The sequence below is a fragment of the Saccharomyces paradoxus genome, chromosome II, assembly GCF_002079055.1.
Source record: "Saccharomyces paradoxus chromosome II, complete sequence".
NCBI classification, from domain to species: Eukaryota; Fungi; Ascomycota; class Saccharomycetes; order Saccharomycetales; family Saccharomycetaceae; genus Saccharomyces; species Saccharomyces paradoxus.
The window spans coordinates 202,275-216,110 of record NC_047488.1 but is presented as its reverse complement, the minus strand read 5'-3'; the positions used below and the strand labels follow the sequence as shown (position 1 = coordinate 216,110).

Below are 13,836 nucleotides of genomic sequence, written 5' to 3'. Positions count from 1 at the left end.
AGGTAAGTTATGTACTTCGGCGGTTCCAAGCCTGGTTTTATATTACCCTAGTGTCTTTACATTGACCAGAGCAAGAAAATATGCCCTGACTTTAGCATACTCGGCGAAGTTAAGATAAGGATTGATAGTTTCCAACCTCTTAGTTTTTTACTAATCGCTACTTAATACATAATCATTGTGTAAACATATAAATATACAATACTATCTTTGAATAAACTAGAAGTTTATGCGTATTGATTGGCTTCTTCCACGAGTGCAAAAAAAGTACAAATATGCAAAAAAACAACGCATTGGATAAAAGCTTTATAAACATAAAATCATATCATTTCATTTTTTTTTTGGGTTAAATACTCAGCTCTTCGTTTGCACACAGAAACTAGTCAACTGGTTCCCAGCTGTCGACTTTCATAGTACCCTTTTCAGCCAAGTTGGTGTGGAACTTGAAAGCATTCTTCAGCATGTGTGGTTCATGCAAACAGTTGTGCTTCTTGGCATAATGTTCTGATCTGTCCAAGTAATCAGTTAGCAAAGCCTGATAATCGGGATGAGCACACTTGTCGATAATTTCACGGGCTCTCTCCTTAGGCGATAGACCTCTTAGATCCGCCAAACCTTGGTCGGTGACCAATATGTCCAGATCATGTTCAGTTTGGTCTACATGAGAGGCCATGGGCACAATGGTAGAAATACCAGTGGGGTCAACTTTAGTTGGTCTTGCAGAAGGAGCATGCATGATCGACAACTTAGCATTTCTCAAGAAGTCAGCAGATCCACCCAAGCCGTTCAACATACGAGAACCGTTAACGTTTGTAGAGTTGGCATGCGCGTAAATGTCAACTTCCACTGGGGTATTCATGGCGATGACACCCAATCTACGGATCATTTCTGGATTATTTGAGACGACTTGAGACCTCAAACACAATCTGTGTTTGAAATTTTCCCAGTTTGCAAAGGCCCTATCGAAACCCTTTTCAGTCAATCTCACGGAGGTGGCAGTGGCGTAGTCCAAAGATCCGTTCTCGAAAAGATCCAAAAACGAGTCCTGTAACACTTCGGTCCATACAGTCAAATGCTTGAATTGGGCGCCAGCAAGCCCTTCAATGACAGCATTAGCAATGTTACCAATACCACTTTGTAAAGGTAACAGGTTTTCAGGTAATCTACCATGCTTAACCTCGTTTCTGAAAAATTCGACCAAATGACCTGCAATAGCTCTAGACATTTCATCAGAGGGGGTATTTGGTGGGACCTGGTCCCTCATGGTAGACTCCACAATGGCAACAACTTTTTCGGGGTCAACGGGAATGGAGTCGACACCACACTTGTCGTCTACTTTCAAATATGGGTAGGGTTTTCTGAAAGGTGGGTTTACGGGCATGTCTATATCGTGAATACCCTCGAACGAAGGTGTGGCCGTGTTAACTTCAATGATCACTTTATCACTCACTGTAATGAATTCCGGAGAACCACCGACAGAGGGGCCCGGGACAATGGACCCGTCCTCTTTAATGGCTGTCGCCTCGATTATAGTGTAGTCGAGGATTTTGTTATCTTTTCTTTCCCTGGTGTAGAATCCGTATGTCAAATCCTGAGGGAACATGGACAGATGTTTATCAAAGAACTCAATTCTACCCTGGTTAATTGCCTTCGCAATGGGTTTCCCTACTTGATGAGGGGCTCTCTTAATGATCATGTCGTGTTCAGCCCAACGGTTTTCCTCTGGACCAGCAGAAGCTCCAACGAAAAGATTGAACCTCAACTTCCCTTGTAAATTGTTCTTCTCCACGTGATCTATCAGCGCCTCTGGCACTGCCTTCGGAGTACCAACCCCTGTAAAACCGGACCAGCCAAGGTATTGACCATTCTTGAACAATGGGATAAGCTCGTGGGCTTCTTTAACTTTTTTTAGGTAGGGAGCATACCTAACTCTCTGCTTTAACAAATTAGAAATCGTCATCTTAGTGTATTGTGAGAAAAAGAAAAAAAAGAAATGTGCTGTTTGTCTTGCCGCTATTTTCTAGTAAGACGGTCTTGTTGTTTTGTGTGCTAACGTAAGCCCGGTGGGCACAAAACAAAAGAACGTGTAGAACGCATCTAACGTCTATATATACACAGCAACTTGATTATGTATTTGTTCAGCAAGCGCTTACCGTCCACAATACACTGGTCATCCATAGAATCACAATCCTGGTAGTTTGACGCTCCGATGGGATTGGCTGTTGCGGTTGTGGTTGAGAACGTTGTGCTCGAGGCCAATCAGCAGCGCGCATTGCCCGCCTTTGGCCCGGCGGGCCGCGCGTGGCAGGGGATGATGCCAGTCAGCTCTATGGATCACCCCTTGTAGTTCTTTTTTTTTTTTCCTTCAATTAGCAGCCGCCGACGGCCCCGTGGCGCGCGATCGCGGAGTTGCGTGACTGCTCCCCTTCGCTCTATTGAAGTATTGTCCTTTTATACGTCCGCATCTTCAGCGGCTAATACATATGTGTATGAATATGTATATGTATATGTATAAGTATATGTATATGTATATGCATACCTTATTCTACAGTTTGTTAGTTTGATGACAATCATAACTAACTAAATATTTCGTTCCAAATAAGTTTTTTAAGGTCCTTCGTCGTTAACGCCTCCTTGTAGTGATCAAACTCGAAGAAACTGGGAGGAATGGGTTCGCCTTCCGGTTCGTCATTCGGATCGTGGTAAGTTTGCAAATACGGATGCTCTAGTGCCTCCTTGGCGGTAATTCTCTTCGCAGGGTCAAAGACAAGCATCTGCTGTAAAAGATCTATTCCCTTCGGGTTGACGCGAGAGAACATCTTTTCCAGTGGCGCGGCAGGGTACATAGGAAGCGATTTTATGTATTCTCTAGCTCTGGGCGACTCTATGCACTGCAAATCATCATCTGATTGGGGTGTACCGATGATGCCGAATATCAGCAGTAATTGATGACGATAGTCTCTGCCGGGGAAGATGGGCCGTCTTAAAAAAAGTTCTGCGAGAATGCAGCCGCAGGACCAAATATCCATGGCCCTGGAGTATTTGGCAGAGGTTAACATCACCTCGGGAGCCCTATACCAACGTGTGGCTACATACTCGGTCATCCCGTTCTGTTGGCCTGTGGCCTCTGAATTGTCCGCACTTGCTTCGTCAATGATTCTTGCTAAACCGAAATCACACACTTTCAAGTCACAATTGGAGTTTATCAGAAGGTTGGAGGGCTTCAAATCGCGATGGATCACGTTCGAACCATGCAGCACCTTCACCGCTCTTAAAGTTTGGTATATAAAATATTGTATATGATCATCGCTCAGCACCTGAGTGGAAATTACACGATGCAAATCCGTCTGCATCAGCTCTTGGATGATGTAAACCTCGTTGAAGTTTTCGAACGAGTCAGGGCGTTGAATGTTGAAAATCGTTATGATATTTTCGTGCTTAAAGTGCTTTAGGATCTTTATTTCACGCAGCGTACGTAATGCGAAGAGCGGCTTGTCAAATGGCTCGATCTTCTTAATTGCCACGATTTCTCCCGTGGGCTTATGCGTTGCGGAACATACCACACCGTACGCACCTTCTCCGAGCAGAGACTTCAACTGGAAGTCACTGGATATATTGTATACAATTCTCTTTGGCATCTTTTTTTGTTCCTTCTTTTTCTCTGCCTCTTTTCCTTATAGTTCAAATGAACTAGCTATTAGAAGAAAGAAAACGAGTACGACGTATATATAGTTTCTCGGAGACAAGAGTGAGAAGTTATGATGGATTAGCATGTTGCTTTTCTACAATTGTTTCAATGCCGTGTAAAAAACCGCATCATCTGAAAGTTAGGAGAATGCAGAAGAAAAAAAAAAAAAAAGTTAAAATTTCGAGAAGGAGAATATGAGTTTCAGTGTGAAACAGATGCGAAACTCAAGAGCTTACACTTGTTTGCAGGTACATCACATTTTACTTTAAACAGATAAAAGGTTGCATGAAAGGAAGTTGCTCTTCGAGACAACCCTTCCAGAACTAAGAACGACCCGGCTGTGCAGACAATATAAGTTGTATCACCCCTTAAATGAAGACCAAATAGGTGTGTAAATTGAAAAGGCCCGAGTGTATTCTCTTTATATATGTTCTTTTGCACGTCAACTAGGAAATCTCTCAAACTACTCGGGTCTTTATATAGATCGCGTGATGTTTTTAAGTCTTCGTTCCTCCATTTGGTGCTGTTGCTGCTTTTTTTCGGGCTGAGCACGGTGAAAGAAAGGAAAAACCAAGTTCAAAAATAGCCCTTAAGCAACAGCATGCGGTAAAAGCTCAAAGAACCTTCCAAAAAGCACAAAGGAAAGGGGACGAGTGGGTAGCACTATTGCATTATACTAATATTTTTAAAGCAATTACTTTCCGGTCTTTTCTCAACTACCATACTCTTTTTTCTTTCTTATTTTGGCCATTAGACTGTATTATAAAGCTTTGTCTATTGGAAAAGCCCCCGAAGTGTCCAGTAGTCACCTCACACTATGATATTACTTCATTTAGTCTATTCCCTTTGGGCCCTTCTTCTCATTCCTTTAATCAATGCGGAAGAATTCACTCCCAAAGTAACTAAGACCATCGCGCAAGATTCATTTGAAATATTATGCTTTGATGATTCCAACACTATAGTTAGAACGCAAGGTCATTCCATGACGATAAGTTTTAACGATGGAGAAACATGGGAAGAAATTGAAGACATCAAAGACGATATCGCTTGGATGTCTATTGACCCGTTCAACAGACACGACAGAGCCATTGCAACGGCAGTTGAAGGATCGCACTTTTATATAACCGATGATCAAGGTAAAACATGGAGGCCTATAGCTCTAACCGATCCTGAAGAAGATGTTTCGCCCCGTGGATGTAATATACAAACCCACCCTACGAAGAAAGACTATCTTCTTGCAAGTTGCAACTACTGTGAGAGAACCGAAATCGACAGCGGCAGTGAAGTAATTTCCGGGGACGAAGAGGGCTCAGCTGAAGTTTTGATTTTTAATATTACACGTTGTACAGAGAAGGTTTTTGCAAGTAATGATGGCGGAAAATCCTTTTCTGAAATTAAGTCTTCTCTGGAAAAGAACGAAGATAGTCCTATCGGCATCTCGGATTGTCGTTTTGCCAAGACCAGCAAAGATTCTGACCTCGGCGGTAATGACGCCTCAGTGGTTTGCCTTTTCCAAAATATGCAGTTTATTAGAGGGGAGTTTAGTTCTCCTTACACCGAAAGTAAATTGGTTCTAACTACGGACTGGGGTAAATCATTAACCGAAATTGACCAATTTAAAGATAAAGTCGTCAATAATTACAGAATATTGAAGTCTCATATGGTTGTCTTGACCCAGGGCGACAGATATAATGATATGTCTTCCATAGATGTGTGGATATCAAATGATCTGTCGAGCTTTCAAATGGCTTACATGCCTACTCAGTTAAGACATTTCGTCCAAGGACAAATACATGAGGACGCCACGGGAAGAATCATTTTGCCTGTAAGCAGAGAAAGAAATGATCAAGAAGAGGATAAGGGCATCGTATCTGAAATTTTAGTTTCCGATTCACAAGGGCTAAAATTCTCTCCCATTCCATGGACGACAGATGAGGTTTTTGGTTATATTTATCTCGATCAATCTACTTTCTTAAAAGGAACAATGATTGCCTCTCTTTTCCCTCTATCTAGGCGTCATAACCGTAAAGGAAAAGGCAAGAAAGTAAAAAGTAAGGGAATAACCAAAATATCTGTTGATAATGGTCTCACATGGTCAAATTTGAAAGTCATTGATCCAGATTATATAGACTCATTCGACTGCGATGTTACAGATTTTGAAAATTGCTCGCTTCAAACTACGTTTTACCCACTGGAGGGTTCGACTCCGGCCGCCGGAATTGTAATGACAACAGGTAATGTTGGCGATGGCAGTTCCTTTGACTGGGGAGACCAAAAAACCTTTATTTCTAGGGATGGTGGTTTAACATGGAAAGTCGCTTTTGATTTTCCTTGTTTATACGCTATTGGTGATTACGGAAATGTTATTGTGGCCGTACCATACAATTCGGACGAAGACGATGATCCTCAATCCGAATTTTACTACTCCTTAGACCAAGGTAAAACTTGGACCGAATATCAGTTAAAAACTACTATCTACCCAGCAGAATTAATCAACACAACGCCAGATGGATCCGGAACCAAATTTATTCTAAATGGGTTTACTATGGCGCATATGGATGGTTCAACAAATTTCATCTATGCAATTGATTTTTCAGCGGCCTTTAATCACGAAACATGCAAAGAAAAAGATTTTGAGGATTGGAATTTAGCTGAAGGGAAATGTGTCAATGGTGTCAAGTACAAGTTTAGAAGAAGAAAACAGGACGCTCAGTGTTTGGTGAACAAAGTGTTCGAGGATTTACAATTATATGAGACCGATTGTGACAAATGTACTGAGACTGATTACGAATGTGCATTTGAATTCGTTAGGGACGCAACCGGAAAATGTGTACCAGACTACAACTCAATCGTTCTCTCTGATGTATGTGATAAGACAAGGAAAAAAACTGTGTCTGTAAAACCATTGCAGTTGATTAAAGGTGATAAATGTAAAAAGCCAATGACAGTCAAACCGGTAGATATTTCATGTGAGGGAGTTCCAAAGAAGGGCTCGAATGGCAAGGAAATAGTGACTACTGAAAACAAATTTGACTTTGAAATTCAATTTTATCAATACTTCGATACAGTTGCGGACGAATCTTTGGTCATGATTAATTCAAGAGGAGAGGCCTATATATCCCACGATGGTGGACAAACAATAAAAAGGTTTGACAGTAACGGTGAAACAATTGTCGAAGTTGTGTTTAATCCATATTTCAATTCTTCTGCTTATCTGTTTGGTTCTAAAGGTAGCATTTTCTCTACCCACGATAGAGGATACTCTTTTATGACTGCTAAATTGCCTGAAGCCAGACAATTAGGTATGCCATTAGACTTCAATGCTAAAGCACAGGATACATTTATTTATTATGGTGGTAAGGATTGTGAATCAATCTTAAGTCCAGAATGTCATGCCGTGGCATATCTCACTAAAGATGGTGGCGAAACATTTACAGAAATGCTTGATGATGCAATTCATTGCGAATTTGCAGGTTCACTTTTCAAATACCCATCGAATGAGGACATGGTTATGTGCCAGGTAAAGGAAAAATCTTCAAAAACAAGAAGCTTAGTTTCTTCCACAGATTTTTTTCACGATGATAAAAATACCGTCTTTGAAAACATTATCGGCTATTTGTCCACCGGTGGCTATATCATCGTTGCTGCACCTCATGAAAACAATGAGTTGAGGGCGTATGTAACTATCGATGGTGCTGAGTTTGCGGAGGCAAAATTCCCATATGATGAAGACGTTAGAAAGCAAGAGGCATTCACTATTTTAGAGTCTGAGAAAGGATCGATATTCTTACATTTGGCAACAAACTTAGTACCAGGAGGCGATTTTGGTAATCTCTTGAAATCTAACTCAAATGGTACTTCTTTTGTCACTTTAGAGCATGCCGTTAATAGAAACACGTTCGGCTATGTAGACTTTGAAAAAATTCAAGGTCTCGAAGGCATTATTCTTACCAACATCGTTTCAAATAGTGAGAAGGTTGCCGAGAATAAGGAAAACAAACAATTGAAGACAAAGATCACGTTTAATGAAGGTTCGGATTGGAACTTTTTGAAACCTCCGAAGAAGGACTCAGAAGGAAAAAAGTTTTCTTGCAGCTCCAAGTCATTAGATAAGTGTTCGCTGCACTTGCATGGCTACACTGAACGTAAGGATATCAGAGATACATATTCTTCAGGTTCCGCATTAGGGATGATGTTTGGTGTTGGAAACGTTGGAGCTAACCTTTTACCATATGAAGAATGTTCTACTTTTTTCACCACCGATGGAGGTGAGACGTGGGCTGAAGTTAAGAAAACTCCCCACCAATGGGAATACGGCGACCACGGTGGGATCTTAGTTTTAGTTCCCGAGAACGCAGAAACTGATTCTATTTCCTATTCTACTGATTTTGGTAAAACATGGAAAGACTATAAATTCTGTGATGATAAAGTTTCGGTAAAGGATATAACCACCGTCCCCAGAGATTCTGCTTTGAGATTTTTGCTATTTGGAGAAGCAACAAATGTTGAAGGCAGCTCATTCAGAACGTACACGATTGATTTTAAAAACATCTTCGAAAGACAATGTGACTTCGATATTACCGGTAAGGAGAGCGCTGATTATAAGTACTCTCCTCTAGGTTCCAAAACCAGTTGCCTATTTGGTCATCAAACGGAATTTTTACGTAAAACGGATGAAAAGTGTTTCATTGGGAATATTCCACTTTCTGAGTTTTCAAGAAACATTAAAAATTGTTCCTGTACAAGACAGGATTTCGAGTGTGACTATAACTTTTATAAAGCTAACGATGGTACTTGTAAATTAGTCAAAGGCTTGAGCCCAGCAAATGCTGCAGACATTTGTAAAAAGGAGCCAGATTTAATCGAATATTTTGAATCTTCAGGCTACAGAAAGATCCCTCTATCAACATGTGAGGGTGGCCTGAAATTGGATGCCCCTTCGTCACCACACGCTTGCCCAGGAAAAGAAAAAGAATTTAAAGAAAAACATTCAGTAAGTGCCGGTCCCTTCGCATTTATTTTCATTTCAATTCTTCTCGTCATTTTCTTTGCCGCATGGTTCGTATATGATAGGGGTATCAGAAGGAATGGGGGATTTGCAAGGTTTGGAGAGATTAGACTAGGAGACGATGGACTGATAGAAAACAATAATACCGATAGAGTTGTCAATAACATTGTGAAATCAGGATTTTACGTCTTTTCGAATATCGGGTCTCTTTTACAGCACACAAAAGCTAATATAGCGCATGTTATTTCTAAAATTAGAGGAAGGTTTGGTAACAGAACAGGCCCAAGTTACTCATCGCTGATTCATGATCAATTTTTGGATGAAGCAGATGACCTGCTTGCTGGTCATGATGAAGACGCCAACGACTTATCTAGTTTTATAGATCAGGGCAGTAATTTTGAAATTGAGGAAGAGGATGTTCCAACATTTGAACAGGAGCATACATCATATACGGATCAACCTACGACCAGCGACGTTCCGGATGCATTACCAGCGCGTAATGAGGAAGACGCTGACAAGTCTGATTCAGCACCCCCACCCAGCGAAAATTAGTAGGGAGATTATTTTACATAGACTAGATAATTTCACATACTTTTCGTAACTGGGCAGATTCTTTAGCCAAATATTGAACTTTTTTCAGAACCAAAGAAATTTGAAATCGTCTATGCTGGCGTAATTCAGGTAGTGGCAAGTAATAATTCTTGCACTTTCAAAGTTGAGCCATACTAATGCATGCAAAGAGGCTGGCAGTATACATCATGTGTTACGGAAAAGTGATTTTTAGACTTGAGAAATCACCTGGAGCGTTGTAATTTTAATACATAGGTCATCGAATATTCTTATGAGCTCAACTACCCAACTTTCTAGAATAATCAAACTAAAAAAAGGCAAATAAATACTTCAATAAATGACCAGTTGTGATGGGGAAAAAAACTTTCAGAGAATGGCAGTATTTCAAGTTATCGATGTACGTATATTTTTGGTTTTTCGAGGCCCAGCCACCCAAGGTAAAATAAGCTACTAACTTACCTTGATATTTACAGTACTTCGTTCGATCAAGATGTGGATGCTGCTCATGTTATTGATCAGATGACATGGAGGCAATGGTTAAATAACGCATTGAAACGTAGTTATGGTATTTTCGGTGAAGGTGTTGAATATTCATTCCTGCATGTTGACGATAAGCTGGCCTACATCAGAGTGAATTATGCGGATAAAGACACATTTTCTTCGTCCATCAGTACATATATATCTACTGATGAACTTGTCGGTTCACCCTTAACAGTGACCATTCTACAAGAATCTTCCAGTTTGAGACTTTTAGAGGTCACTGACGATGACCGTCTATGGCTGAAGAAAGCAATGGAAGAAGAGGAACAAGACTGTAAATGTACATAGATTATTAATTTATTATTTTAAAGGAACCTTGGTATAGAAGAATGTGTATTATCTTCCCCAAATGTTCCTAACACCCGCATATTTAGACCCACTGGAAAAACCCACAAGATGATTCTGTATTTTTCGAATCGCCTCGAGATCTTTTGCAAATCCAAAACTTTTTACCTGGATTGGCCGCAGTCTTCGACGTTTTCAGCATAGATTCTTCCCCATGCTTGCACAGGGGAGGCTTTCCAAAGACATCTTTGAAATCAAACTTTGGCATTGAGATTTCTTTTTGAGTTGCCTGGGGAATTTCCAAGGATTTTTTGGTTGTGGCATCTTGTATTCCATCTTTCTTTTGAAAAAATGAATCGAGCGATTTCTTTTTGATGCTACTGCATTTTTTCTTATTAATAACCTTCGCTATACGATATTGTTGGTTATTAGATTTTTTATTGTTTTCCTTTTTGGCAAACATTTCTAAAACATTATGGTTTCTTAAATTGTACTTATATCTTGCTTCGAATTTTGGTATGGTAACTTGTGCCGTACTAGGTTCAATTCCTTGATCCCGTACATCTAAGTCAGAAAACACAGGACAATGATCAGAGCCTAATACGTCCGGAAGAATGTCACCTGCTTTTATGCACTGTTCAAGTTTCGAGGATACTAATATAAAATCTATTCGTGAGCCATAATTCGAAGGTCTTAAATTTTTCAAAATATTCCAGACCGTGTACATTCTAAGTCGATTTCTAGTTTGAATTAGCCTCGTAGTGTCTATCAACACCCCCCTTTTACTTGCATCTGGTAAAAGTGAATCAGCCAATATTTGATTAAATATTCTCCGGTGGGGCGTGTCCGGATTGATGATAAATTGAATTGCTTTATCCCTATATTGTGTTTCTAACTTCGTCCCACCCATGGGATCTGTTATTGGAATTGAGAATTGTTCTAATGCATCGGCGCTGTCTATAAGATCCCGGCAAACATTTACGTCGCCCATTAGCACCACCTTCTTCCCAATTTTTTCCAAATTCCTAACTCTTCTTAATAAAACCTTTAAGAACCTTATTCTAAACAATTCACCCTCCTCCGATGAGTTCGAATTTGCGGGGCAATATACACTGATAATAACTATTCCACACGCTAGTTCAACCATAACACATCTGCCTTCTGAATCTAGTTCCAGTGCACTTTTCTCATCTAAATCGGGATCTAAAGAATCATAACCACCAATCCCTTGATTTACGTCGTCTCTATAGGAGATTGCTGCTTGCTTACCATTTTTTATTGTCAAGTAACCAGTTATACCTTCTTCTGCCTTAACGACTTGCAATGCATGATACATTGGTTGATTCTTGTCCGGAATTCTAACCCAACAGCCAACGCCAGAATATCCCTTTCTTGCTTGAGGGATGGAAACAAAAGAATAAAAACCGTCAACTTTCCCCCACTTGGAGATGGACAGTTTCTCCGTTTTGAGCTCTTGGAATGTTATTATATCTGCTTGAAAAAAGTCGAAAACAGATCTAAGCGATTGATTCATTTGAGAGAATGGTTGATAATGAAAAAAAGTTCTTATACCGTTGACATTGAAAGTTAAAAATCGTATCGTACCTTCAGACTTTTCATCCTGTAATATTTTTTCACTTGACGACATAGCGTCCTGGCATAGAAGGATAATCTCTGTACGGCGAAATAGCTTTTATCTTGTTTGTCTACCTTTCATTGCGTAATTTTTCAACATTTTTACATCATATAGTGTATACAGGTTAAGTCGCTGAAGGGTTAATGAAGGAAAAAAAAAATGCTTTTTGATGATTTACTCACTATACGTTATTTAAGCGCATATTACGCATTGCTTAAGTTATTTAAGACTTTTTGCTTATACATCTTTGGAATTGGAGAGTGCCCTTTTATTCATAAATGATTGTATGGTTTGGCGCTCCTTGACCAAGATTAACGCCAATAATCCCATTGCGAATAACACGTTGACAAAAAACTGTTGTAAATTTTTAACGTATCCTATAAACCACCAATCAACTAGACAAATCGTTGAGCCAGCGATGATAACCGTTTTGAAATCCTTAAAATTGAAGAAAAAAGAGGAATCTGTAAACAATTCCCTATGGAATTTGTTCAAGAAAACACCACAATACAATATTCTTAGCACCATGTTGATAATATTACTCAATATCAAGCCTTCGATTGATAATTTGAGTTTTTCAATAAGGACCCAGGAATTGAGTAAGAAAATACCAGAAAAGACCATCATGAAGTATGAGTGCTTCAAAATTTGGTCACCAGTGGCCACACTTTGGAAAAATGCTTCAAAAATACCATTAAGCGATAAAAATGGGATGTAAAAGCAGTAAACTCTTATGGTGTCCAAAACGGAAGTAGTGGACCATTTTGAGCCGATCAAGAACTGCAGTAAAAAAGATGAATTGGCGGGCCCAAATACGATGATCATTAACGATAAGTATATGTAAAACCTTGTTAAATTGACCAGGACTCCGATAGATAGCTTTAAATTCTTTGGATTATGCGAAGACAACAAACGGGCCAAAAATAACCGCAGAGATTCTTCAATCGGCGCAAATAACAACCTTGTCAGAAGCGAGCCATAGTTCGACAGTAAAGCATAAATTCCTTGCTCTTCTACGGTACATAGGGAGTTAATAATCAACTTATCACCCTCTGTCAACAAATGCTTGAAACATAGTTGAAAATAGACTTTTTTGAAATGCTGTAAAATGTCGTTTTGGAAAAAATAAGATGTATTCTTTGAATAGCCTTTCTTCAATTCATTATTTTCATGTACTTTTATCTTCGTTAGCCTAGTACTGAATAGTTTCTTTGGTTTGAAATTCCTGAGATAGTCCCAATAGTAACATACTAGTAAGGTGATCGAATGAGCTAACTTGCCCAAGGCAAACGCTAATATGGCGATGCCTTCTTTGTCAATGTCCGAAGTGACAATCTCCATCGGGTATCGAGATTGCTGGACAGCATAAACAACTATAAAATTGACAATACATCCTGTAGTCACCGCAATACTTTCGAATCTCGACCTTGCGGCATAGTTCAGCATGAACTGGTTGACGATAAAGAATGGTTCGCTCAACAGTTCGACGATGATACTGAGCCAAATAAGAAAGATCGACCACGTGAAGAATGGCAGAGTGATGAAATACGCGTTGATGTTCCTGTATTGCCACGCGATAAGACCAATGGACAGTGGGAACCCGATCCAAAACGGGATGTGCGCAAAATTAACCGCGGTCTGCAGCACTCTAGATTTGTAATGAGTCTCCTGGTACTCCTCCTCATCATCGTCATCGAGTATTCCATTACCGGAGTCTGAGATTCTCAACGTCGACAAACGAATTGCATCTCTACTAAAAAATAACACGGTGCCCTGTATAAATTCTAAAAAGGCTGTGATACCGAAAATTCTGGGTGAAAGAAACCTGATCAACAAATTATTTAATATGAACGTTACCACCTTGGTAAAAAGTTGGCCCATCATGAGGAACGTGGCTCCTTTCGTGGACCTTTCCAGGATCTGTTCGCTGGTAGAGGGCAATTGTGAACTTTTCTTCACCATTTTTTCCTTACCTTCACTAACAAAAGCAGTCTCAAATTCAAATCACCCTATCCGTGGCCCTTTACCGCTACTAATATGCATTGCCTTCTCCAAGCTACGATCATTGCAAATCCCCAGCCAAAATATAGCACCATGGAAATATTCATATTA

At 39.9% G+C, this 13,836-nt stretch overlaps 6 protein-coding genes across 6 annotated transcripts; 2 read left to right on the top strand and 4 right to left on the bottom strand.

Moving 5' to 3' along the window:
- Window positions 1-376: 376 nt before the first annotated feature.
- ACH1 (acetyl-CoA hydrolase) lies at window positions 377-1,957 on the bottom strand (the record flags this gene model as incomplete). The annotated part of the gene is made up of 1 exon (XM_033908693.1): window positions 377-1,957. One exon carries the CDS (start codon window positions 1,955-1,957, stop codon window positions 377-379), a length of 1,581 nt encoding a protein of 526 aa, XP_033764584.1.
- A 616-nt stretch (window positions 1,958-2,573) lies between these two features.
- Window positions 2,574-3,635, bottom strand: FUS3 (mitogen-activated serine/threonine-protein kinase FUS3; the record flags this gene model as incomplete). The annotated part of the gene is made up of 1 exon (XM_033908692.1): window positions 2,574-3,635. The coding sequence occupies one exon, from the start codon at window positions 3,633-3,635 to the stop codon at window positions 2,574-2,576; it is 1,062 nt and encodes a 353-aa protein (XP_033764583.1).
- An 867-nt stretch (window positions 3,636-4,502) lies between these two features.
- PEP1 (type I sorting receptor) lies at window positions 4,503-9,245 on the top strand (the record flags this gene model as incomplete). Its single annotated transcript, XM_033908691.1, has 1 exon — window positions 4,503-9,245. One exon carries the CDS (start codon window positions 4,503-4,505, stop codon window positions 9,243-9,245), a length of 4,743 nt encoding a protein of 1,580 aa, XP_033764582.1.
- A 368-nt stretch (window positions 9,246-9,613) lies between these two features.
- POP8 (ribonuclease P) lies at window positions 9,614-10,091 on the top strand (the record flags this gene model as incomplete). The annotated part of the gene is made up of 2 exons (XM_033908690.1): window positions 9,614-9,660; window positions 9,737-10,091. The coding sequence occupies 2 exons, from the start codon at window positions 9,614-9,616 to the stop codon at window positions 10,089-10,091; spliced, it is 402 nt and encodes a 133-aa protein (XP_033764581.1).
- Window positions 10,092-10,173: 82 nt separating this feature from the next.
- On the bottom strand, window positions 10,174-11,736 carry APN2 (DNA-(apurinic or apyrimidinic site) lyase APN2; the record flags this gene model as incomplete). The annotated part of the gene is made up of 1 exon (XM_033908689.1): window positions 10,174-11,736. The coding sequence occupies one exon, from the start codon at window positions 11,734-11,736 to the stop codon at window positions 10,174-10,176; it is 1,563 nt and encodes a 520-aa protein (XP_033764580.1).
- A 225-nt stretch (window positions 11,737-11,961) lies between these two features.
- Window positions 11,962-13,686, bottom strand: RFT1 (glycolipid translocation protein; the record flags this gene model as incomplete). Its single annotated transcript, XM_033908688.1, has 1 exon — window positions 11,962-13,686. One exon carries the CDS (start codon window positions 13,684-13,686, stop codon window positions 11,962-11,964), a length of 1,725 nt encoding a protein of 574 aa, XP_033764579.1.
- Window positions 13,687-13,836: the final 150 nt, after the last annotated feature.